The 25655-nt window shown below is 60.4% G+C and overlaps 1 protein-coding gene across 1 annotated transcript in view; it reads right to left on the reverse strand.

Annotated features, from left to right (window-relative positions):
- GAS6 (growth arrest specific 6) overlaps positions 1–18585 on the reverse strand; it is a 29235-nt gene extending 10650 nt beyond the window's left edge. The window contains exons 1-6 of the mRNA XM_061133173.1: positions 18485–18585; positions 18085–18251; positions 7614–7638; positions 6311–6373; positions 4162–4284; positions 3331–3453 (exon numbers count right to left, since the gene is read on the reverse strand). Coding sequence (XP_060989156.1) covers positions 3331–3453; positions 4162–4284; positions 6311–6373; positions 7614–7638; positions 18085–18251; positions 18485–18557 — 574 coding nt within the window. The 5' untranslated portion in view covers positions 18558–18585. The remainder of the gene's footprint in view (positions 1–3330; positions 3454–4161; positions 4285–6310; positions 6374–7613; positions 7639–18084; positions 18252–18484) is intronic.
- Between the last annotated feature and the right edge of the window lie 7070 nt (positions 18586–25655).

Below are 25655 nucleotides of genomic sequence, written 5' to 3' on the forward strand. Positions count from 1 at the left end.
CGACAGCAGTCCAGGAAGGTAAAAAAGTACCTCTGGGGCCTTTTAACCCAAAGTCCCACCCCGCATCCCCAGAGCCCCCCGGCCACCACGCTGACTGCATGGGCCTCACACTGAGGTCTGCCCGAGGAACACCAGCACCACAGTCACGGTCAGTGACCATCAGGGTCTGTCCTGAGGCTCCCTCCCCTCTGCCACATGGCCAAACCAGTATCAACAGGAGAAGCCTGCAGCCAAGAGCTGGTTCCTAAGGAGACAGGGAATTTCTAGAAAGTGCAACTGGTACTTCAAAGTACGCAAAGACTCACAGCTGCTCCTGACTTGTCACAAGGGAGCTCGGCAAACACAGGCTTTCAGACGCGGAAACTAAGATTCCTCCCAGAGATGGCAGGAATGATCCATGTGCTCCCCACAGGGAGCCTGTAAGCCTGCGGGCCCCACACTGTCAGGACTGATCTGCACCGAGCTGCCCAACCTATAGGAACTGCAGGAGCCAGGCTGGGCCGAGCCCACATGGGCCAGGCTGGCAGTGGGTCCAGACCAGCCCTAGCTATCCAGGGGCGGGAGGTGCCAAGTGAAGTCCCCAGCGGGTAGGCACCACGCTCACACTGGGGGCCACATGCAGGTACCCCACACCGTGCCGTCTCAGCAGTACCAGCCCCCGCCCTCAGCTGCCGAGACTTCACTACAATCGTAGGGAAAGCTCGCAGCCCACCCTGCAGTCTTGCTCTACCTAACCGGCTCCATAAAAGTTCATGAGCAATGACCAGCCTCTGGGTGGTCCCCTGTTCGCAGCCAAGAAAGTGCCCAGAGATTCATCCGCAAAGGCTGGGCAGTGTTTCAGGGCAGACCCCTGGAGCCCAGCCCCACAGGTGCAGAGTCCCCACCCCCTCGCTCTCAGCATCTCAGGGCTGACCACAGAGGACATGGTGAGAAGATGCCTCACTGCAGGGATCCTAAGGAAACAGAGATGCCAAGAGAAAGGGAGGTGCAGGGCCAGCATCTGCAGGCACACCCCGAAACAGGTGTTGGGGTGGGGCCCGTGCCGTCAGGCTAAGTAGAGACCAGTCCTGCTAACAGGGGAGGCACAGAGCCTGCCCCGCTGTCCTCAGTCAGGGATGCAGGATGCTGGGATTCACTCAGAGCCGGAGGCCGCCTCACCCCTGGGTGGTCTGTGAGGTACACAAGTGGTTCAAAGCCGGCCCTCGGGGTTTTCCAAAGAGGGCGCCTTCGTAGGGCTGCGACAGTGCCTGGGGCACCCACACGGACAGCACAGGGCTCCCCTAGAATCTGAGCCCCACAGTCTGGGCCAGGCCCTGGAACTGCCCCGGCAGCTGCGGGCACAGGAGAGGCTGAGTCTGAGTAGAGAAGGGCCCCTGGAGAAGTGAGGGGAGAAGCCCTGGGTCCCTGAGCACCGCCTTCCACACCTCACAACGACAGCCCTGCAACACGCCCTGCCAGGAAGTGCGTTCTCAGGGGAGGCAGATGGCTGTGAAGGGCGGGGGGGGGGGGGGGGGGGGGGGTTGGGAACTGCCACCGGGACACACGGATGCCTCCCACGTCTCGTCAGGCCTGGGAGGCACCAATGTGCATTGACTGGAAGTGGTTTCTCCAGATAAGAGAGCCGACCCGCGTCTGTGCTCAGGGCCACCCTGGGGCTCCCGGCCCCCCGGGCCCTGACCCCTTGTGTTGCCGCGACAGATGGGAATTCATGGAGAGAGGGAGGTGGGCAGGCAAGGTGCCCCTGGAGAGTGGGGTGAGAGACGGGTGCCTCTGGGGAGTGGGCAGCTTGCAGTGGTTTCTTGGGGTGCCCCGGGTGCTGGATGTGGGGAGCCCCAGACTGCAGCCCCAGATTGCAGAAGTGGGGGTGCAGGGTAGCTGCCTTCTGCTTCACTCCAGAGCAGACCTTTCTCAGAGGAAGGCTGGTGACTGGAGCCTTGGGAAGCCAGTGGGGCGGGGGTGATGAGGTAGGATCCTGGAGGCATCGAGCAGAACCCTGCAGGCCCCCCCACCCCCCACCCACCAAGTATGAAGCTAAGCAGTCCTGATCAGGACGACAGTCACAGACTCAGCGTCGGATGCACATGTCTGAGTGGGTTCACAGAGGCTGTAACTGGCGCCAGAGGCACAGGCAGACTGCACGATGAGCAGACTGCAGACATGCCAGACGCGGCTCTGTCTTGAGCAGAACTGAACCTGTGGCCTTGAGAGAATGGGATTCACACTATCGCTCACGACAATCTGTGTCTCTGTGGGCATTGGAATCGTTTGTTCTGCCCATATGTGTAAGGAGGCAACTAAAACCGTCAGCAAAGAGATGCTCCAGGCCTCCAGGGACATCGTTCCCTCTGAGAGCATGGTGCCTGTGTCAGCAGGAGGCAGTTACAGAAAGCAGACCATCAGCCCAACCCCTCAGAGAGGCAGCGACGTTCTGTAAGTGCGGATTTGTGAGCAGGCCTTTGCAGGACTCCGCCCTGAGCAGGAAGCCCCCTTTCACATCACTTTAGCAAAACTGCATGTAACTGGCTTTTAACCAGGCCCTGCCCTGCTCCACCCCACCTCTGGCCCAAGCACACCTTCACACAGCACCCTGCTTAACGTAATGGTTCTTTCTGCGGATCAAAGAACTAGAAATAAAGCACAGATGACCAGGTCTCTCCCCAGCTTCCCCTTCAGTAACCTCACGAACAAACTGTGTGACCAGACAGTAAGACAGTGCCTGGAGGGGCCGTGAGGAGAGCTGAGCGGCCTGCATGCTGTGTGGGCAGCAGGACGCTGACCCGCATCTCAGTGGCTAATGAGGCTCCTTCCTGCGTCCCTTTAAAAGCTCTCAAGGCCAAGCCGAGTCTTCAGAGGTGGTTTTGGGGGTTGCTGAGCCCACCATCTCCCCAGCTTGCCAGCACTCCGATTAAAGGCACCTTCCTTTTCTACCATTTGTGAGCTCTGATCCTGCCCACACCTCCCCACAAGGCGTCTGGGGCCCTGATGTGCACAGGAACGTCTGCAGGCTCCGTGGCCGGGAAGGAGGCCTGGCAACCACCCCACCGCCTCTCCCAGAGCAGCAGACAGGCCTCCCCAGCGGGGCGGGCTCCGTCCACAGATCTGAGTGAATCAGCCTGTGTCCCGGCTCTGGGGCTCGTGGCCACGGACAAGCCTGGGCATGTGCCGTGTCTGCAGGACGCCCTCCTGCCCTCCCTCCAGAGCCACGGAGCCAGCCACAACCTCAGCCTCCCGCAGAGGAGCCAGGCGACCGAGGCCTCAGCCTGCTGACTTCTGGCAACTGCAGAGGCGAACGGGCGAGGACAGAGGCCGGGGGTCCCGGGTCAGGCTCACCGTGGCAGGTCCGACTGTCTGGGGAGAGCGTGTAGCCCCCGTGGCAGGCACACTGGAAGCTGCCCGGCTGGTTGTAGCATATTTGGCTGCAGCCTCCGTTCTCCTGGCTGCACTCGTTGACATCTGGGAACAGGACGCGGGGCCAGAGGTGACCCACGACCGCCTGGAACACTCGGCAACATTTGCACCCCCAGCCCCACAGAATCCACGCTCAGACCCTGGGTGGGGGGCACAGTCTTGTATCCGGATGGGAGGCTCTGAGGGGCTCAGGGCTCCCTCTGCAGCGAGGGGCTGCCCAAGGGTTCTAACCAGGTCCCAGGGTCTACTGCAGCTTCTCTGCTGACCCAGCATGCCGGGAACTCAGGGAGGGCAGAGGTGAACCTGCTCCTGACTCCCTTCCAACCAGTGGGGGCCCAGACAGGGAGCCTGCCTCAGGGATGGCGCGCGCTCCCCCACAGTGCCCTGGAAGAGCTGGCCTGGCTTGGGCACTGCTTGGGGCTCAGCACCGTGGCTTTTCAAGCTGGATGGCACCCTGCCTGGGGTAGCCGCAGGACACCCAGCACTGTCCAGACATCCACGCCTCCGGGAGGACTTGAGAGGCTGAGGACCCCACCCACCCATCTCCTGGGAGCCGACCAGCTCCTGTGTCCCCACACAGCTGGCCTCTCCCCGACATCTCCTCACTCCTGTTGCAGCTGGACATGCTGCGGTGGCTGTGTCCCCTGGCAGGAGCGGAAGAGGAGGGCCAGAGCCCAGCCCTGCCAGCCCAGGCCCTTGGTGGCCCCGAGGGGGCTCCCGACACCCCTATCTCCCCAGGTAGCGCAGGCTCACCTCTGTCGCAAAGTCGCCCTGCCCAGCCGTCTCTGCATTGGCAGTAGAAGTTGCCCATGAGGTCCTGGCAGACTTGGGTCCCTTTCTTATCGCAGGGATCTGGAGAGCACTGGTCAGGCAGCTCTGAGTGGAAAGCAAAGAGAAGGGGGCCCTGAGCTGGGAGAGCGCCAAAGCAGGTCCGGGGCACTGGCTGGCCACACCGAACCCCACCTCCCCCGGAGGCGGTCACAGACCAGGCCGGCCAGGCCCCGGCTGACCCCAGGAAACTCAGGTCAGCTTGGAGGGAGCAGCCGCCCACCCACCAGACTAGAGGCTGGGGCTGCGCCCTGGGGCCTCGGGGGAGAGGCGAGGCCTGGCTGGGCCCCAGAGCCAGACGGACCTCCCAGGGAGCAGGTCACAGGGCCCCGGCAGGCACAGGAAGCAGGAACAGGTCCCCACCCCCTGCCCAGCTTCCCCCGAGACGCGAGCAGTGGCCCCTGCTCCCCGAGCGCTCAGCAGTCCCGTGTCCAGCTCGCACGGAGCGTGCCCAGGACCCCTGGGCAGTGGGGGACGTGCACAGGGCCAGGCAGCTCCCGAGCCGGATGGTCCTGCCACCCCCCTGCAGCACCCAGCACGTCAGAGGCCCCATGGGAGGGGCGGCTGGACGCCGGCACGTCCCCACCAGACACACTCGGTTAGACTTAAGTTATTGCAGAAGGACAAGCCTGAGTTTGTTACCTTCACCTTGAGTTTGCCTAGAATGCCCAACACCGCCCATTACAAATCTCAGGGTCCCCAGGCCGAGAGGGCAACCCCACCTTCTCCTGGGGGTGGACAACTCCCAGCAGGAAGAATTCCACCCACTTTCCTTTGCTGCCTCATTGGGAAGCTCATCTCTGGGGCAGAGTGAGGAGCATGTTTGCGGGTGTCCCAAGCTTCTGAGGAATTCGGTGGATGCGGGCAGCCCGTGGACAGGCTCTGGGCTGAGCCCTGACCCAGGCCCGACAGGAGGGAGGTGAGGGGTTATCTGCCTGCTGCCAGTGGTGGGAGGGTGCGAGGGAGAGAGGCCACCCTCTGCACTGGAATGCGCGGCATCTGCTATGGTCAGTGGAGGCCAGTCTCGTGGCTTCTGCTCCTCCTTCCAGAAATGTGAGGGCAACGACAAGTTATAACCTGGGAAGGGCATGCTCAGAAGAGAAAGCCGAGACACTGCCCTCGTGGGGACAGCTGGGTCACAGACGGCTGCACCAGAGGCTGACGGGGGCAGAGATAACGTGTCTGCTTCATGGGACTCTCAGGCCACAGCCAGGCCTGGAGTCAAGGCTCAGCTGAGACGTGTGTACGGGTGGATCGAAAGCCATGTGATCGGACACCAAAAATGTCAGTGTTACCGTATGATAGCTTAATAATAATAATAAAGATACGTGATAACCTGGGGGGGTGGGGAATCTTGCTATCTTTACTATAAACGGCTAACCCGCAAAATCTACAGTTCCTACAAACTCAACAGTTCCTACAAACTGAGAAAGGTAGGCAAAGAATATGAACAAACCATTCGCAGAGAAAGAAACAGGTGAAGCTCGGCTTCACTCATGAGTAAGAAAAACTAAACTGAACGGATCGAGGGTCATTTCCCCACTTTCCTACTGGAAAAGATAAAAAGTAAAAAGAAGTACATTTGGTAGGTGCAGGTATTGGGGGACACTCCCGCCCTCTGTAGGGGTAACTGGCCAGGTCTGCGTCAAAACTGGGGAAGGACACAGCTTTCCCTCTGCACTCCCACTCCTAGGCGCTGACCCAGCAGAGGTGCTCAGGGAGACAAGGAGACCACTCTGGTTTGTTTGTTACAATAAAAAACTGGAAAAAGCCCAGGAGTTTGCCAGTGCACCCCGCTTACCAAGCATGCTGCCCACCAAGTGAGCTGAGAACATTCTCAGAACCAGTGACTGTAGTGAAAGGGGACTTGACTGACCAGGAGGTGGGCCCAGATGGGCCTTCCCCCTACCTGGGAGAGGTCAGCACTTCATGCCGCACACACTTTGGCTCAGGGCAGAGGGGGCTGACCTCAGGCTGTGGCTCTGAAGGCCATAGGGACACCTGGGGCCCCTGGGAATGACCGCGAGGCCCTGAGAGCCCAGACTAAGGGGCTGCAAGGAAGGAGCACGCTTACTTTGCACGCAGGTGACGAAAGCTGGGTTCTTTCTGTATGGAGAGCCATGTTCATTGATGCATTCTGCAAGACAGGGAGGGGGCGTCACCCTCTGACATGCTCATGCTGACACAGAATTTTAACACCAAAAACGAGCAGGTGCCTCCAACGGGCAGAGCTCTGTCTGAGGGGCGCTGGCCCCTGCAACCTTGAGGGGGGAGGGTCCTGCTATTGCTCAGGAGGCTCTCTGGTGGCCCTCTGGATGCTCTCTGACGGTGGCAGAGACCCAAGCTCCATCTCAACCCTACCCCTGTTTGGAACAGGGCCCTGGGTTTGATGGAGACCGAGCTCCTCCCCGCTACGCAGTCAGCTGGGCCTCCGCCCCGGGCCAGGGTGGGGAGCGACCACGAGCATCTGGGACAACGGACGCTGAGCCACTGCACTGGCCTCTCAGGAGGCCGCTGCTGCCCAAGCAAACGCGGAGGAAGTGGGCACGGCAGTGGACAGCACCGGAGGCGGCACAGGGGACCACGGCACCCTTCCTGAGGACACAAACCCGCGCACCCAGGAGCAAGGCCACACGGGGCCTGGGCTGGGCTGCTCAGGGCCGACCACGGTCCACTCTGCTTGCCACCAGATGTGCACCCCAGAGAGGCACCTCTAAGAGGCTGTAAGGTCAATGGAAAAGTGACCAAAATGCACTCGACACAGTTAGAAGGGAGAGCCCCGAATACCTCTCTCGCCACAAGTACAGACATCCCAAGAGCCCCCAAGAGGCACGGACCAAGGAGCAGCTCCACGGGGACTTCCAGATCGCCCTGAAGAGACTGGGCCGTCTTCCTCTCGCTCCCAGCAAAGTCTAGCGGGGCTTTCCAGGCCCCCTCCCCCCAACATTGACAGAGACGTTGCTGCTTGACAGCCAAGGCGGCTTGCTTGCACAATCTTGTTCAAGTTAAGCAAAATCATCTCTAATGTTCTCAGCTTTAGTTACTCTTACGGTGTCAACAGCCACAGCCAACACAGGCAAGAGCTCCCCGGGGCCTTCAGAAACGTCACAGGGGGAGTCCTGAGACTAAACCAACCGTGTTCCCAGTTAACCAGCTAAGCTGGGGGTCAGAGCGATGTGGAGGTTTGCCAACAACGACGCTGGCTGCAAGTGACACTAGTGGTCACCACGGTGGGAGGGTCACAGACCAGGCTTTGACCTGTGAGCCCACGAGGTCCCACCTCACTGTCACGGAGCTTCGTCCCTCAGGAACAACTCGGTGACGCGGTCTGAGCAACCTCTCCTCCCCAACTAAAGGAGGCCGTGATTTCAACTTACCTAAGTACCTTGGATAAAAGTACTCCTGTGGAAAGAGAAAAAGAAAGGCAGCGGTTAACTGGCAGAGTGCCTGGTGTCTGGGCACCCCCACGGCCGCTGGGCTAGGAACCTCGCCCTCCCCTTGGGAGGCAGGTGCTTGCAGAGGGCAAGGGCGAGGATGGTCCAGAAAGCTGCTTTCTGCCTCTAAGATGGCAGGGAGGGGCAGGGGAGGGGAGGGGGAGAGGGGAGGGGTGGGGGGGCAGGGGAGGGGAGGGGCGGGGAGGCCCAAGCAGCGGGCTTCTGCAGGGTGCTTGCATGCCGAGACCCCCCCGGCCACAAGCAGCAGGCCAATGCCACTGACAGCAGCTATGCCACGTGGGTAAAGTGTCTTTCAGGATGAGAAACGCCCAAAAGAACCCAGCATCAGACCCGGCGGGAGGACTCCCAGGAGCTACTGTGTTTGTAAACCAAGCCAGAAGAGGACAGAGGGTGTGAAGGGCACGTCCTTTCACCAGGTCAGAGCTGGGCAGTGAGTCTGGGAGACTGTCTCCAGCTGCCACAGGGTGGGGTCACAGCAGCCCGCCCCTGCCTCTGACGCCCCTCAGGGTTGATGGCGGAGCCGTTTGGTCCTAAATCCCCTCCCCAAGGAAACCAAGTGACCCAATGTCACCAGCTTGCTGGTGTCTAATCCTCACGACCACCCTCCCAGGAAGGTCGCTCTCATCAGCCCATTGTTACAGATGAGTGAGCTGAGACTCCAGGCCGCTGTGGAGGTGACTGTCACCTCCACTCACTGGGCTGGGCCCCCAGGCCTGGGGGCGGGGTGGGGGCGCCCTGTGCAGATGCAGTCAGTTCACGCTTTTAGAAATAACATTCTGGTAGGGGTGCTTCTTGTAAAACGCCCTCTCCGCTCCAACAAGCCGGGCTGCGTTTTCCCTGCCCAGTTTCAGTCCTGCACCAGTAGGCTCCGGGAACAGACAGGCAGGCAGGTTTGGGCCCCTGTGACGAGCGCTTTCGGGTCCCCCGGGATCTGTGGGTCGTGGCATCTTTCTGGGGTTATCGGGACAGCAGAGGGCACTGGACTTTGTCATGGGTGGAGGGGTTTGGTTCTGAAAGAGAAGTCAGGGTGGGGGCAGGCAGGGCCTGCTCAGGGTGAGGAAGCCAGGGGTCAGACCAGGGCCGGGCAGGAGGGAGGCTGCGGGGCGGCTGCCCGCCTCTCATAGGCAGCCGCGTGGCTGCAGCTTTGCAGACAGATGTTCTCCACTTCCCCAAGTCACAACGAGCTGATGGTAACGCGACACATTTTAATACTGACCCTGCGGCTGTGAAAAAGCCCTCTGTGCCTCTTGAGAAACCTGTATGCAGGTCAGGAAGCAACAGTTAGAACTGGACATGGAACAACAGACTGGTTCCAAATAGGAAAAGGAGTAAGTCAAGGCTGTATATTGTCACCCTGCTTATTTAACTTATATGCAGAGTACATCATGAGAAACACTGGTCTGGAAGAAGCACAAGCTGGAATCAAGATTGCTGGGAGAAATATCAATAACCTCAGATATGCAGATGACACCACCCTTATGGCAAAAAGTGAAGAGGAACTAAAAAGCCTCTTGATGAAGGTGAAAGAGGAGAGTGAAAAAGTTGGTTTAAAGCTTCACATTCAGAAAACTAAGATCATGGCATCTAGTCCCATCACCTCATGGGAAATAGATGGGGAGACAGTGGAAACAGTGTCAGACTTTATTTTTTTGGGCTCCAAAATCACTGCAGATGGTGACTGCAGCCATGAAATTAAAAGACGCTTACTCCTTGGAAGGAAAAGTTATGACCAACCTAGATAGCATGTTAAAAAGCAGAGACATTACTTTGCCAGCAAAGGTCCGTCTGGTCAAGGCTATGGTTTTTCCAGTGGTCATGTATGAATGTGAGAGTTGGACTGTGAAGAAAGCTGAGTGTTGAAAAATTGATGATTTTGAACTGTGGTGTTGGAGAAGACTCTTGAGAGTCCCTTGGACTGCAAGGAGATCCCACCAGTCCATCCTAAAGGAGATCAGTCCTGGGTGTTCATTGGAAGGACTGATGATGAAGCTGAAACTCCAGTAATTTGGTCACCTCATGCGAAGAGTTGACTCATTGGAGAAGACCCTGATGCTGGGAGGGATTGGGGGCAGGAGGAGAAGGGGACGACAGAGGATGAGATGGCTGGATGGCATCACCGACTCGATGGGCATGAGTTTGAGTAAACTCTGGGAGTTTGTGATAGACAGGGAGGCCTGGCGTGCTGCGATTCATGGGGTCGCAGAGTCAGACACGACTGAGCGACTGAACTGACTGACTGAACTGGAGGAGTAAACGCAGGAACATGTGGCCAAAGGTCCTTCCAGGAGCTGACCCAAATCAGCGGGGCCTGCCCGGGTCTGCAGTGAGGCTGCCGTGGGCTCTGGCCACGTCCTCTGCCACGGCACAGAACATCCGAGCCTCCTCCTCTCCCTCTGCTCCTCATGATCCGTCCCCCTAAGGGGAAAGGAGAGCTGTTCACCCTGAGCTCCTCGGAGGCAGCCACGTCCCTGCGGGGCCCAGGTGAGGCTGGGACTCCCGCCTCCACGCAGCCCCACCTTCCACCGGCCACGCACACTCCCCGCCCTGAGCGCAGACGAGCCGGGACACCCAGCCCCAGCTCCACTGACCTCTGCAGACGCTGCCCTCCAGACACACCGCGTCGGTGGTGCCTGAATGCTTTTGTCTGGAGTGTCCGGGACCTTTACCTGGGCTACACAACATGACAGGAGTCTCACATCACACTGCAACAAATGCGGTTGTTCCCCAAACAGTGAACTGAGAATTTATTGCTTCCTTTAACCTGTAGCCGTCCGCAATTTTAGTTCCAAAGATCTCTACTCTCTGTCAAAGCAGGCTGGGACCCGGGTGTCACGACAGTTTGCTTATCGACAGGGCAGACGCAGGCGTTCTCCCCAGGAGCCGGTGGGTAGGGCCCGCCAAGGCCCAGCCAGCGCTCACACCCCGGTCTCACCAGGAGGCCACCACTGCTCAGGAGCTGGCCCCCGAGAGCGTGAAGCTCAGCGCAGCCCCTCCTGCAGGCGGGCACCCCAGCTCCTTCGGTGCCCACGGACCCCGCGGGGCTCCACACGTCTTCCTGGCGGTTCAGACAAAGCCTTCTTCCCTTCCTTCCCCAGTTCCTCTCCTGAGATTCTCCCAACGAGGCGCGGGAGACTCTATGAGACCGAAGGAAACGCGGACACTGCTTCTGAGGCCACAGGCCTCCTGGATGCCCTAGGCCCTGCTCTCCCGGAGGACCCCAGGTGGGCCCCTAGGCACCCCGCGAGGGCGCTGCGTCCCCTCTGTCCTCAGACACTGATGCACAGGCTGCAGGGAGGTCCTGGAACAAAGCCCTGACGTCACCAGCCAGAGGCGTGGGTGAGCCGGGGCCCACAGCAGCTCCGCACGTGTGCGCGCGCGTGTGTGTGTGCGTGTGTGTGTGTGTGTGTGTGGCTCCCGGGGCTGCCTCCATCCCCACAGCCATCCCCTCCCACCCAGCCTGCCCCTGCATGACAGGGGTCAGGAAGCCCAGTCCTCCGGGTCCGATCACATCAGCGTCAGGATAAGCTGCCCTGGATGCTATGCTCAGGGCTGGGGCAGGTGGCCGTGACCCTTGGGGTGTGGAGATCCCAGCGCCCCTCACTACAGAGTTTTCCTGCAGTCCGCCCCGGCCCCCGGCACATCCCATCACACCGCCTCCTCACCCCCCCGGCCCCAGAGTCCCCACTGCCCCGGGCACCCGCAGCACCCCAGCTGCTGGCAGGCCCGGGCGTCAGCGGGGCCCTGAGGCAGCTGACGGGCTCCAGCGGATGGGAGACCCGAGGCCCAGGGTGGGGCATGAGCCAGGGACCGGAGGGGCTGGTCCCTCCAGCACAGGCTGTGAGTGTGCAGCTGAAAGGCCCGCGTGTGAGGCATGTTGTGCAAACCTCCTGGCGGGCTCAGTACAGTGTCTCCTGCCAGGCACGAAAATACTCTCGGAAATGGACCTCATAAAACAGGTTTGTTTCCAAATACTGCTCCCCCACGGCAGAGATTTGTAGCTGCTGTCCAGCATCCAATTCTCCCTTCATCCCCAGTAATAGAACCTGGATTCAGTTAGAGCAACAGAGCAGCCAGCTGCAGCACTACACTTCCCAGCCACCCCTGCAACTAGGCGTGGCCGTGCGACCAAGTCCTGGCCAACGGGATACACACAGGGAGCAAAACAGAGTAGAGATGGGGTGCTTTGGTTCTCTGGCGTCCTTGCTAGAATGCACATGTGATGGCTGGTTCTCCAGCATCTTGCCCGCTGTGCGAGGAGGCCTGGAAGACAAAGGCCACGCACCAGTGCGGCGGAGCACAAACAGGTCACGTAAGGCCCTGGGCCCCACGTGGAGCAGCCCTGGGCAGCCTGCCTTCCACCTTCTTCATGAGAGAGAAACACAGTCTTATTTAAACCACTCTAATGAGGCCAAAGTACCAGACTAACTGAATTTGAAAAATGAGTGCAAATAGATGTGTCATGGCCCGCAAAGTGAAAATTTCATGAGTCAGTGAGAATGTTCTGGGAAATGGGCAACACGAAGGCCTTTCTTTCCCTCTCGTGTGCTTTCCTGGCAGAGGCCTCTCAGGGCTGCGGGCGCTCCCCTTCATGGCACTGGCTGACCATCCACAGCCTTGCTTGGAGACACCTTTGCTCTCAAGGCCAAATGCAGCTATGATGCTCACCGGAGTGGCTGGGGTGCTCACTGGCAGGACAGGAAACAACCGGAAACAACTGGGCTGTACAGCATCCTAAGCCTCGCCAGGGGCCGAGTCCTAAGCCTCCCCAGGGGCCAGGCCTCGCTGGGTCCTAAGCCTCGCCAGGGGCCAGGCCTCGCTGGGTCCTAAGCCTCCCCAGGGGCCAGGCCTCGCTGGGTCCTAAGCCTCCCCAGGGGCCAGGCCTCGCTGGGTCCTAAGCCTCCCCAGGGGCCAGGCCTCGCTGGGTCCTAAGCCTCCCCAGGGGCCAGGCCTCGCTGGGTCCTAAGCCTCCCCAGGGGCCAGGCCTCGCTGGGTCCTAAGCCTCCCCAGGGGCCAGGCCTCGCTGGGTCCTAAGTCTCCCCAGGGGCCAGGCCTCGCTGGGTCCTAGGCCTCCCCAGGGGCCAGGCCTCATTGGGTCCTAAGCCTCCCCAGGGTCCAGGCCTCGCTGGGTCCTAAGCCTCCCCGGGTGCCAGGCCTCACCACACCCTCTGGTGGCACAGAAGTGACATGCCTGATGTCCAGGTGCTCTTCCTGGCAGCTGTGAATATGCTGGCAGGAGATGAAAAAAGCAGGCGTGGAGCCTCCTGGGGCCCCAGAAGAGTAAGCTCCTGCTGACGTGTTACAAAGTGACAGGGAACGATGCATCTTCCTCCAACTCTGAGCGATGCTCCTGCTCCCTCCGACCCGTCCCTGCCCACATGTGGTGGCCGCCTTGGGGAGCTTGGACAGCATGTGACCAGGGGAGGGACGACGTTGCCCACCTGCTGCCAACAGAGACACGCCCACCAGCCCCTGGCGAGCAGGGGGCATCTGCCAGGAGCCCATGCAGCAGAAGGGCAGGGCAGGAGCCAGCAGACTCCGGGCAGGGATGAGACCCATGGTCAGGAGTGCGCGAGGGCTTGGGGGTCATCCCATACCCAACTCCTCCTTAAAAATTACTTTAAAACATAATAACTTGCACTCTCCCAGGGTCACAATTTACAAGCGTACACACGTGGACTGCAGTGAAATCACTGGATGGACATCACCACCACAGGGCCAGGAACCCCAACATCTACACTAACTCTCAAACCACAGCGAAGTCTGCAGCCCAGAAACAGCTCCGACCTATGAGCTCAGCAGACACAGCATGAGGATATCCCACACGCACCGGCAGAGCTGGAATAAAGTGACAGCCTCGCTGGGTTTGGAACGTCCCAGCCCAGCCACTCGGAATCTCAAAAACCAGGCTTCGAGCATCAGCTTCTTAAAGGTCATTTTCTTCCCAAGTCCCATAGGCAGACCTGCAGCACCCTTGAGAATATCTTTAGGTTTTCCACAGACGCTGAGCCCATGGTCACGGGTGACACATCATTTAGGGGCCTGCCCTGTCATTAGGCCGCTGGGCCCATCTCCACACTGGGCTGACCCCCCAGGACTAGCGTGTATGAGGATTCAGGGGCAGCAAAGGGGGGCCAGACAGAGCTGTCCCTCCCCCAAGGCCATCCAGGGAGAGGCTGGCCCGCGTGGGGGCCCTGCGTGCCACCTGTCTAACCAGTGGTCTGCAGGCCTCTGGGTCATGTGGAGTCAACTCCAGAGAAAATGCAACGGGCAACTCAGAGAACCTGCTCCTGTTGGCTTCCAATGGAGGAAGCCTGGGAGGGACCAGGCCCTGGGGGACGCCTGGCCACAGTGAACAGGGGGCTTCCTGGACAGACAGGAGCTGGGGCTGAGTCTGCACCGGTGGGGGCCTGGTCCCATCCTCCATGGACCCTCAGGGGGCAGAGAGGAGTGTGTCTGAGCATCTGAGGCAGTGTTAGGGAGCTGCTGACACGGTGGGGTGGGGCGTGGGGGGCAGGTGGGCCTCGGCTGTCCTGGAGGTCACTGGGGGTGACAAGGTCCCCCATCCCCTCCTGCTGGGACCCCATTTCTGTGCCCCTGAGACTCCTTAGGCCACTGCAACAAGGGGAGACTTGAGGGAAGGGGTTTTCCCCTCCCTCGGGTGTCCCCCCCAAGCTGTCCCTAAGATGCTGGGATCGTAGGAGGCAGGTGTCCTTGGATGGCCAGCACAGCTCAGAGAAGCCCAGCAGCTCACAGGGCTCTGAAACCCACTGCACCCAGAAAACCCTCCTGGTAGGGAACCTGCCCACCACAGAGCCCCCACGTCTGAGGGGGAGGGAGTCAGGGGTGGAGGCAGGTGGAGCGAGACAGAGACAGACACTGCCAGACAGAGACAGAGAGACAGAGGGACGTGAGATCAGAAGTCAGGCTCCGGCTGCACCAGATGCTGAGACTTTGGGGCGTGACACTCGCCGAGCTGCGGACGTGAGAGCATGACTGTCTCCATCTCAAACAAACAAGGGGATGGAGGACCAAGACCTGGAACCCCCTCCAACCTGCAGGCCTCAGGTGGCCCCTGTGCTGGGAGGTGCAGAACTGGGCCTGGGCCACGGGTCTGGCTGGGTGAGTCTTTCGTCCAGAATCCTTTCCTGAAGCCAAGGGCAGTGGTATGGGCTCTAGCGCCCGCTTGCCTTGAAGGACCTAAGTAGGAAGGTGACTGTGCTGGGCTGGTGAGCTTTCAGGAGAACTTGGGGAGTCCAGCAGGGCGGCCAGCACAGAGTCCTCTGAACAAGACCCCAGGAGAAGGATAGTGCTGGGAAGACAGAGTAACAATGTGAGAGGAAAACAAGATAAGAAAAGGGAGCCTAATCACAGGGCTCCAGGGGAGGGCAGGGTGGGACACTCCCGAGGCTGAAAGAATGTGGAGGAGACTATCCGTCTCTGGAGGGAAGCCTGGGAAGCGCTGGACTGGTCAGGAAGGCCCCAGGCTCCTTCCTCTCCAGGGCTCCACAGCCACTGGAATCAGGAAGGTGCCCAAAGCTACCTGCTCAGAGGAGGGGCTCATCCACAGAGAGGAAGGCGGTGCAGGGTGGAACAATCCGCCTGGGCAGGAAGCGCCCAGAACACGCCCAGCACAGAGGGCACCACCTCCAGGGATTCCAGGGCAGGCACGTGGCCCAGAGGGCTGGCTCCAGGTGCCGGAGCCCCCACCCGGTCCAGGCACAGGGCGGCCGCCCCATCTTCTGCCCGCAACCCCGGAGACACCGGACAGGCTGCTCCTCTGCCAGAAGCAAAGGGCCCGTGGGAAATGCTCCCGCAGGCGTGTATTAGCTGCGATGGGGCAGCCGCATGGAGGATGTCCTGCCGTGGCTGGCGGGTGAGGACGGGCTGTCCCAGTGCCGGCCCCTTGAGCTGGCAGCGCTCTCAGCCCAGAGGCCGCGGCCTCCCCGTCGCACGTCAGGACGCACCGGGCTCCTGCGACTTCCTGAACTAAGACCAGGGCCTCGTCGAGGTCACACCCACACACGATCACAAAGAGCCAGGAATCTGAGGGTAAGGGAGTGATGCTTCTCAGGAGAGCCCAGACTCTCAGGAGCCGGGGGCCATGGGCGAGGTCACAGGACCGCTTCACTTGATGCGCTGCTTTTCCAAAGGCTTATTAGCAGTGAGTTGTGTTTGCAGGGTCTTCCCCACCCCTGGGGCCCAGGACCTCCTCAAAGTGAAGGATAGGATGGTGTGGACGCCTGGAGGGGCATCTGGTCGACCAGAGCAGAACATGAGGAAGTCCCCTAAGCTCCAGCCCCAACCCCCGACCCGAACTGGCTCCTCCAGAAGCCAGTGCCCCTCAGTGAACGCAGAAAGAGCTCGTCCGCCCGGGAAGCTGCTAATAAAGGGAAAGGTGTGACTGCGATTCGGGGATGGGTCAGGAAGGATAGGATTCTGAAAAATTACACGCGGCTTTGATGTGAAAGGAGTCCACGCGTTCCGATGGGGTGGATGGGGCGGGTGTGGGAGGCAACTCCCCTGGGAAGGGAGGGGGCAGGACGCCAGAGGGAGTGCCAAGTCCCTGTGTTAAAGTCGCTGCTGTGAGCACTGCTGTCCTTGCCCTCATTTCATCCACTGCAGACAAGCTTCTGGAGGGGGCATGGCCACCCACTCTAGTATTCTTGCCTGGAGACTCCCCGTGGATAGAGGAGCCTGGTGGGCCACAGTCCATGGGGTCACACACAGTCAGACACGACAGAGCGACTGAGCACAGACAAGGTTATAGCAAACCTAAGAACAGCTACAGTGGGGCGGGGTGGGCTCTGGGAAGGGCGCACAGTGACCAGCGTGCGGTGTGTTCAGCCCAAGCCTCTCCTGCCTGCAGGAGCAGGGCCCGGGTGGGGCAGGGCTGGTGCGGGCAGCGGTCTCATTGCCCTCAAGTCTGGTCACCTGCAAGCCCCATCCTGTGCTCTGTATGAGCCAGTGTTCCAGGCTGGGCCTGGGACTGGCAGGAACACACTTATCACACACCCCGCAGTCAGGCAGTGACCCAAGCAGCCAGCACACAGCCCGCGTGGGACCTTCAGAAACGCTCCACGGAGCAAGCTCCCCAGGGCCAGCAGGACTTATCATCAGAGATGGGAGGACAGACAGAAGAGACGGGGCAGGGCAGGACTGCAGCTCACACGGGTTAAAGCATGCCACTGCTGACACGGGAGAGTCACCAGTCACAGCTCAGCCACTGCAGCCGTGGGCTGTGCCAAGGCCAAGGAAGGGCACAGGCCGGTCATCGCCATCAGGATTGTTTCAGAGAGGGGACCACGGGCTGGGTCAAGCCAGCCAGTCAGAAACCTGAGTTACAGTAAAAGCCTGCATCCTTCACACTCATTTGTTCATTGCATGAAATGCTTATTCCACCCCAGAAGAATTCTTTAAAAGAAATATTCCAGTAGAACCAAAAACAGCTGTGAAATCATCCTGACCTCAGGGTGTGAAGTGAGGCAGGGTGAGCCCACCCCTCTATCAGTCCTACTTCCCAGCGGGGAGCTCCTGGGCACACACCCCAGCCTCTGCCCCACCTAAGATGGCACAGAGCACCCAGGGCCACTCCCTGTGGTCGGCTGCCTGTCGCCCCACATTCTTCACGACATTTTTAATAGAAACTTTTTGAACTGAACTGTCCTGAGCCAGCACCTTAGGCTCCTGCAGTCGCCGCGGTTCCCAGGGTACACCTTGCGGCTGCCCGGCCCGCCCTCCCGCATGTGCCAGCCCTGCTCCGTCCTCCCAGTCCTCCCAGCGTGGGACCTGCTGCCTCCGGCAGGTCCAGCCCTCCGTCTTTGAAGCTGAGGCTCCCGCCTCTAGATAGGGATCTGTGGACAGCCCCACCCCCACCTCTAATCTGGCCAAGGGGGCAGGGAGGCAGGAAACTGTTCCGGCTCTTCAACCATTTTTTTCGTTTACGTTTTAAACTGGACCCTACTCTTTCTGGTTGAGCTGTCAGAGCTGCAGTTTCCTTCAAGGCGGCTGCCTTCCGAGGCCTGCCGCGGGAAGCGACTCTGGGCGTCCACAGGACCCCCCCCCCCCCCCCCCCCCGCCGCCCCACTGGCATCGGCCGCCTCTCCCGCGCTGAGGGGCAGCTGGCATCACCGGAGAACAGGGGCTCGAAAGGACGAGGCCTGCGGGTGGCCTGGGCGGCACACCGCACCCTGCCCTTCCGCCGCCGCCGCCCTGTATAAGGGTCGGTGTGCCCGCAGAAGGGTTTGCCGCACACCCCAGGCTCCCGCCCGTGCGCGCGGACAGTGTCCCCTGAAGGGTGGTGCCGCGGGAGCGGGGGTCGAGGTGACCCGCCTGCCCCGACGCTCCGCTCGCGGCCCTAAGGCTCCGGGCGCACGCCTCGCCGCCCCGCGCTCACCGTCTCGGGGTCGTTCTCGAACACCTCGCGGGCCTCCTCCCGGCTGCACAGCTCCTCCACACACTCCCTCTCCAGGTGGCCCTGCTTGGCCTCCTCGAAGACCTGGTAGGCGCGGCGCTGCCTGGGCCTCAGGAACTGCGCCGCCTCGCGCGCCCGCAGCATCACGGCTTCCCGGGCGCGGGCGGGAGGAGCGGGGAGAGAGCGGAGACTCGCCGTCAGCGCGGCGGCGCCGGGGCCGGGGCGCGCAGGGCCGAGACGCACGGGGCGGAGGGGCGCGCGGGGCCGAGGTGCACCGGGCCGGGTTGGGGTGCGGGTGCCGAGGCGCCCCTCGCCCTCCAGGGGGGCGGAGTGCTGGGGGTCTCCCGGTCCGGCGCGCCCCGCGGCCCCGCGCGGTACTCACTGTGCGCCGACTCGGAGGCCAGCAGGAGCAGCAGCAGCGCGGTGCCCAGGGCGGCGGCGGGTCCGTGCGGCATGGCGGGGCGGGGCGGGGCGGGTCGGGGCCGGGGCCGAGGGCCGGCACTGAGACCGGGGCCGGGAGCCGGGCACGCGCGGTCAGAGCGCCCGGGGGCCCGTGGCGAGGCGCGGACGCCGAGGGGCTGTGGCTCCGGTCATCCTGTGCGAGCGGCTCTGAAGGTCACATCCCGGCGGCGGCACCGCGGCGCTCGCGCGGGGCTGGGCGGGGGCGGCGGCGGGGGCGGGGCGCGCGGCAGGACCGGCCTCGGGGCCGCGCGGGGCGGGCGGGGCGCGCCGGCTTCTCCGCCGGGCCGAGCGGGTTTTCTCAGGAAGATCAAAGCCCGGAGGGGCAGCGGGTCTTCGGGACGAAGGCGGGGAGTTCCCCCCCACCTCGCCCCCGGCCCCCACGCCCAATCGCGGGTTAAGTTTATGTCACCGGGCGGTGCGGGTCTTCGGGACGAGGGCGGTGCGGGTCTTCGGGGCAAGCCGGCCTCTCCGCCCGGCCGAGCGGGTTTTCTCAGGAAGATCAAAGCCCGGAGGGGCAGCGGGTCTTCGGGACGAAGGCGGGGAGTTCCCCAGCCCCCGGCCCCGGCCCCCGCGCCCAATCGCGGGTTAAGTTTATGTAACCGGGCGGTGCGAACGCGGAGAGGAGGTCACCCGAGTACAGCCTGTCAGGTACAGACGGACATTTAGCAGCTTCAAACCTCTTTCCACCCCGTCCCCCGACTGCGCCCCAGATCTCCGCGTCCTTTTTGAAGACTTTATTCCGGGGCACGTATTCTCAAGACCACTACCCACCAAAGGAGAGACACGAGCGAGCCGCACTGGGGTCCAGGGAGCGAGATGAGATGATGTCCTTCTGTAGTTTCTGTTTTCACGGTGATGACGTTGGAAAACCTCGAGGGCTCCCAGTAGCTATTTAAACCGAAAGCAGTGTTCTTTCGTTCTGGGGGACCAATATTTCGCAAAGTCACAGCAAAAAAAAAAAAAAAAAATCCACATAAGCAAAACCAAAGCAGAGCAGCCCCCTCGGGGGACCGGGGCGAGTACCGGGCGGCGCCGCTTCGGGGGTCCTGACCGGAGCACGCGCCCGCGCGGGACAGTAAAGGGGCGGCGAGGCACCCCCACCCTGACCTCCAGTCCGCACCTGCGCCCACCCCACCTTCCCTGGAGGGCCGATGAGCGCCGCTGCTGGCAGATTCCTTGAGGTCAAAGGTTTGAAGGTGGGGTAGTGAAAGTGAATATGTTAATTTCAGGGAAAAGGGTGTTCCCCCAACCTCTACAGAATTAACAATTTAATAGCCCGGACGTCTGCCCCATTTTTTGCGCTCCGTTCCCAGCCTCCCACCTCAGCGGGGACTCCAAGCCGGCTTGGAATGGCAGGCGCTTACACAGAATATTGACCACGTTAATCTTCCTGCTTGTCCTAACTGAGGAGAAGCACTGCTTTCAAAAATCTGGGGGAGGCAGAAAATCCTTCAGTCGTGATTTACACCAGATCTTTAATTAATTGGTGGCACTTCTGTTATTGGAGGTCCCAGAGCTGCTTGGATCTGTGAGCTTACAGTTTTCATTGAATTTGGGAAAAAAAATTGGCCATTATTTTTCAAATGCAGTTTTATGTCTCTCAAACCTCTCCTCCTCTGGGAACTCCAGTGGCACATACATATGGCTACTTGAAGTTTTCCCAGAACTTACTAAATGCTCTTTTTAACATTTTTTTCTCTCTATGATTTTGGTATTTTCTTTTGTTGGGCCTTCAAGTCCCCCAATCTCTTCTTTTGCAGCGTTATATCCATCCATCCACGCAGGGTCTTCTTCATCTCCGACGTTTGTTTCTGTCTCTGGAGCTTCGCCTGAAGCCTCTTCAGGCAGGAGCAGAGCTGGATGCCCTCCTGCTGCAGCCCCGCGGCAGGGCCCCTGGACCAGGGATGCTCCAAAGCCCATGAACAGAAGAGTCCCACTCTAGCAGAAGGGACTGGAACTGTCCAGGCCATGTGAGAACCTCGGGGTTGGCGCCTCTGATCATTTCAGGTGGTTCTTTCCCAGTCTTGGGAGTCTTCCCGAGATTGTAGCAACTCAGCCAAAGAGGTCTCAGAAGCTCCTTCTCTGGGCAGCAGTCTCCCGGGAGGGATGGGTGGCTGGGGTCCCCTCCCTACAGTGGGAGAGGTCTGGGCCCACCTTCACCTGTGTTCTGTCCCGCAGGGTCACTCATTGCCTGATGGCAGTGTCTGGAATACTGTCATTTCCTAGATTTGTCTGGTTCTGCAGTTGTTTCAGACTCTGCCTGGTAAATCAGACAGGAAGTTGAGTCTGGGCCACGTGACACTGTCTTGTCCAGAACAGAACCCTCCAGACGTAGCTTAATGAAGGTTTTTTTACCCCCAAACCATGTTTTGCACCCACTGGTAGGTACTTGGGGCTTCCCTGGTGGCTCAGATGGTAGAGAGTCTGCCTGCAATGCAGTAGACCTGGGTTCAGGCCCTGGTTTCAGTGTTTTGTTAACCTGCAGTTTTTAACGACATAGGGTGGAGGGTAGCAGTTTTATCAGATGTGAGTTTTTATTTCCACTGTATTTCTCAGAGTACATGCTGGATCCTGATGTAAAATGTATTTATTGCTGTGGGTTATGGTCCAAAAGTTTGAAAGATGTTGCTAACCATCGTGAGTCAACGTGGTCCAGCCCCACTGAGGTGAAAGTACTATTGTGGAAAAGTCCTTCAGGGTTTCCCAGGCTGCTTCAAGCTCAGCCCTGGGTCCCAGGACCCCTCAGCCCCGGCAGACCAGGGTGGTTGCTCCCCATACTCTGCCCCATTGGGGGTTCCCTGGCAGCCTGTGACTTACAAGTGGTTTTGTGCCGAGCTCTGTGTGAAGTGGTTTCGTGGAATGCTCTAGGGTCTTGCTGGAAACAACAGCCATCCCCAGGCGAGGCTGCTGAAGTAGCCTGGTTAACCCTGCTTGTCTAAAACTAGCGCCCTGGCCTGAGGCTGGGCCTGGTGAGGGCAGCCGGGGGTGGGGGGGCTCTGGGCCCAGATGCAGTTCACACCCCAGGGAGCCTTTGGCGGTCACCTTTCTACACCCCGTTTCCTTATCTGGGGCACAGCGCAGATAAGGGTCGTGAGAGAGAAGGGGCCGTGGCCTCCGTGTCGTGTGTCTGGCTGCAGCGGCTGCTGCTGGTCAGCAGACGCTGGTTCCGCCCGGGGCGTCCGCGCACTCAGCTCCAGCACACGAGACGCGTGGGGGCTCGCGCACCAGAGGCACCTGTGGGGCTGAGTACACGGAGGCCGAGGCTCTCGGAGGACAGCCTCCCCGGCCCGCAGGCCTCGCGGGCTGCCTGTTTGGGATGCAGCGTGGGCCCGGTGCGGCCTCCTGGGCCAACTGCCGGGACTCCCGGATTCAGAGGTGTGCCCACCAAGGCCAGTGTGGCTGTGTGTGGGGCCCATCGGTTGGGTGACTGAGAAGTCCTGGCCGGCGCTGACCTTGGGCCCTGGTGGTGCTGGACCCCCTGTGCCGGCAGGTGACGTGTCCTCTGGCAGCAGCGAGACGGTGCTGTCCTGAAACCCGAGGAGCCGCGTGGTTCTGAGGGGCCCCGCCGGAGCTCCAGGGGCGCGTCCGTTTGGCCTGAGTGGCCCTGGCACTGTGCGCTCAGCTGCCTCACTGGCACGCAGAGCTCCCTGAGAGGGCAAGGTTGCTGGGCAGACGGAATCCCACAGATGCCCCTTGTGTCCGTTGACAGAAGCGCCGTTGTACCGGAGGGGTAGATAAACACGCCACCACAGGAAAGTTTACAGTTTTAGAGTTTGTGGGTCACTAGCTTCTGTTCAGAACATTGTTTTTCCTTTCTGGCTGATAAGGTGTTTGTTAGAAAGCTATGTAAGCTGGCTTAGACTGTGTTCTAAAGATCTGAAACCCAGACGCAAAGGTCTCGCTTTGCTGCAGCGACCTCCAGTGAAGTCACAGTTCTTGGGGCTTCCTCCTCAGTCACTGGCACTGGCTGGGCGGGAGGCTCGGGGGTCAGGGCAGAGCCCTGCTCGCCGCCCCGCAGAGCTCCGGGCGGACTTTTAACCTTATCATTGTGACAAAGACTGATTTTGCAAAGCGTGATAGGAAGTGTTCTTTTCATATCTACTCATCTCCCAAGCAGACTTTGTTAGTCAAGTATGTCTGAACACACTGCAAGCTGATTTTAAGTTGAGGCAGAGCAACTGTGAGAAGACTGTTCCTGGGAGGGTCAGTAGTGGCTTCTTCCGGCGGGAAGCAGCCAGCAGGAAGGGCCTGGACGGGGCAGGAAGGGGCAAGAGAGGTGGGTGCAGGCGTGAGGCGCCAAGAGCAGGCTGTGGGCACAGAGCCCTCTCCATCGGGGCTGAGCTGCGGACACAGAGCCCCCTCCTTCGGGGCTGAGCTGTGGGCACAGGGCCCCCTCCATCGGGGCTGAGTCACGGACACAGGGCCCTCTCCGTCGGGGCTGAGCCATGAACACAGGGCCCCCTCCATCGGGGCTGAGCCGCGGGCACAGGGCCCCCTCCGTCGTTGCTGAGTCACAGGCTCTGTGGGGCCCGGGATCCTCCCCTTCAGTCTCCCATCTTCTGGTTCTGTGACTCCCCGAGTCTCCATGTAAGACTGACCATCTGGTTAGCTGCCGTTTGCTGAAACATCAAGGTTCCCACGGCTTTCAGCGTGCTGGGAAGCAGGGCTTGGAGCTGGCACGTCCCTGGAGGGCAGGTGACGCGTGGTGGCCTGACCTTCACTTGTTGCCCAGGTCACTGGATGCACATGCGCAGCTGCAGCGGCATGGATCCCGTCGGTGAGGGGATGCAGCCTCCATGGGCCCGTGGGCTGCCATGTGCCTGGGGACATGTGGTTGAGAGCAGCTACCTGTGGAGGGTGCAGGGGATGTTCCCTTACCGTGTTCTTGCGTCTCTGCACCTGTTCTGTCTTTTGCAGCAAGCACGAGTTACTGCTACGACAAGCCCATGAGTATCGAATGTTGGAGCCCCTGCGGGTGGGGAGACCAGGTGCAGAGGGAGGGGCCTCCGTAGATGCAGAGGCCAGGTGTGAGACCCACCCCAGCTTCGCGCTCAGAGGAGGTGCCTCCCCTGGTGTGAGGAGGCTGAGCGTGTGGTGTCTCCGGCCAGTCAGGCCCAGTCCCAGAGGGGCTCAGGGCTGCCTGTCTGTCGGGCCGAGTTACTGGGTGCTTCTGTCTGTAACAGCCGTCAGTATCTTTGAAGTCGAATGACTTGGTCTCTGCTGAGGCCAGGGGTGGGCGCCCGGCCAGGGGCCAGGCCTGCTGTGTCATTGGTCATTCAGCTGACAAAAAGGAGGGGTCATGATAAGACAGTAGTGACATCCCCCGAGCTCGTCCCCTTCGCTGGTGACGGGTGCGGGTCAGTGTCCAGGCGGGTGGGCCAGGCAGGGCTCCGGGCTGCTCCTCCCTGCCAACCGTCTGATGAGCTGCGGCCCGAGCCTCCACCCAAGTCACACCAGTGGCTTCCGTTGTGGGGACCCGGGTCAGTCCTTTGCGGCCAGAACTTGTGCACCTGTGGGAAGCGGGGAGGGTGACGCTCGGGTGTCTTGGTCTGATCTGCCTTCCAAGGCTGGTCTAACAGCGCCATGGGGGATGCCTCCTGAGGACCCCGGAGTCGTGTGCAGCCTCAGTTTTGAACCCACCACCTGCCGACAGAAACAATCTGGGATTATGTACATGGGTGCCTAGATGAGCTGGTCTGAGCCTTGACCTTTACACAAACTGATGAGCTTTGCTTTAGTTAATGAAAAAAACCTGGTTCAGTGAGAGCTTGAAGACACCTAGAAATCATCCTCTGGGGAGGATCAAAAATGTTTCCAGTAGCTGCGGGAGCCCCTGAGGTTGACCAGCTGCTTTAACACTTGTGGAGTTGGTTTCACCTTCAAGGGCAGGACAGGTGAGCGGTGACCTGTGAGGCCATCCCCATGCAGCCAAGACACCAGCGTGTGAACTTGGGTTCATTTCCTGAGGTCGGCAGAGCCGGGAGGCCCGTCTCCGCAGGCTCCTGACCCCAGGCTGCCTCCCTTGTGGTTTGTCCTCTGTCTGTGGGCGTGACATGCTGTAGTTTTAAATATTTCAAAACCTGACTCTCACACAGATGCAGAATGAACAAGTGTCAAATATTTATCCTCTCATTAACGAGGGAATCAGAGAGTGAAGTTGTTCCAGGAGCATTTTAAGGAGCTGGTGTCCACAGCCGCTGAGGGACTGCGTGCAGGGCTGTGGGGCTGGATGCTCAGGGGCTGTGTGCCCCGCAGGGTCGCGTGGAAGGAAGTCACGTGCCCCTTTGCCGGTGAAGCTCTAACCCCACAGTGACTCTGCAGCCTGCCTCCGTGACCCGCAGGGCGCTGGGCCCCAGTGAACGCCTGGTGGGCTGGGCAAAGGGACAGGCTGACGCTGGGGTCTCGCCACACGCTGTCCGGCCAGATCTCCAAGTCTGGGGTATTTTTCTCAACACAGATGGTGCTCTCCTCCCCGAGAAGAGGCCATCGTACTATCAGACAATGTGGTCTGTCCTCAAGTAGCCTTTAACCTGCTCTGGCCGGTGACTGGAGCCGTGACTCCAGGTAACAGGAAAGCTGGTTCACAGGCCTGATTCCCTCACAGTGGGCTTCCCCATTCACGAACGCCCTGGGGTCAGTGCCCACCTAGAACACCTGGCGGAGTGGGCCTGCAGGTGCCTCCCTGAGGACCACTCGTCCTCAGAGTGGGTCTGCTTCCTCAACAGCTCTTTAACTTACGCTTAATGGAGAACAAGAAAATTCTTGTTGGAATTTCTGTTTGGAAGCCAAGAATAGATCTGTAGGCTGTTGCATCTGTAAAACAAATTCCAGGTGGTGAACCTGATCCCGTTCTTAAGACTCCACGGTTAGCAGCACCCACCTCTGCCGCTCCATCCCTGGCAGTGTGCTGTGGAATCTGCTGGTGATTGGTGCTCAGGGAACCTCAGACCTGGAGGCGGGCCCTGCCAATCAGGGCCGGAGGGTGCTGGCTGGGGACGTGAGGCTGTGCACGCTCCCCCCACCCGTCCTGGCCGTCTGTGAGCAGGAGGGGAGCCTCGGGGTCTGCTCCCCTCCCTGAAAGCCATGAGGGT

This window comes from Dama dama, chromosome 30, assembly GCF_033118175.1.
Source record: "Dama dama isolate Ldn47 chromosome 30, ASM3311817v1, whole genome shotgun sequence".
Lineage (NCBI taxonomy): Eukaryota > Metazoa > Chordata > Mammalia > Artiodactyla > Cervidae > Dama > Dama dama.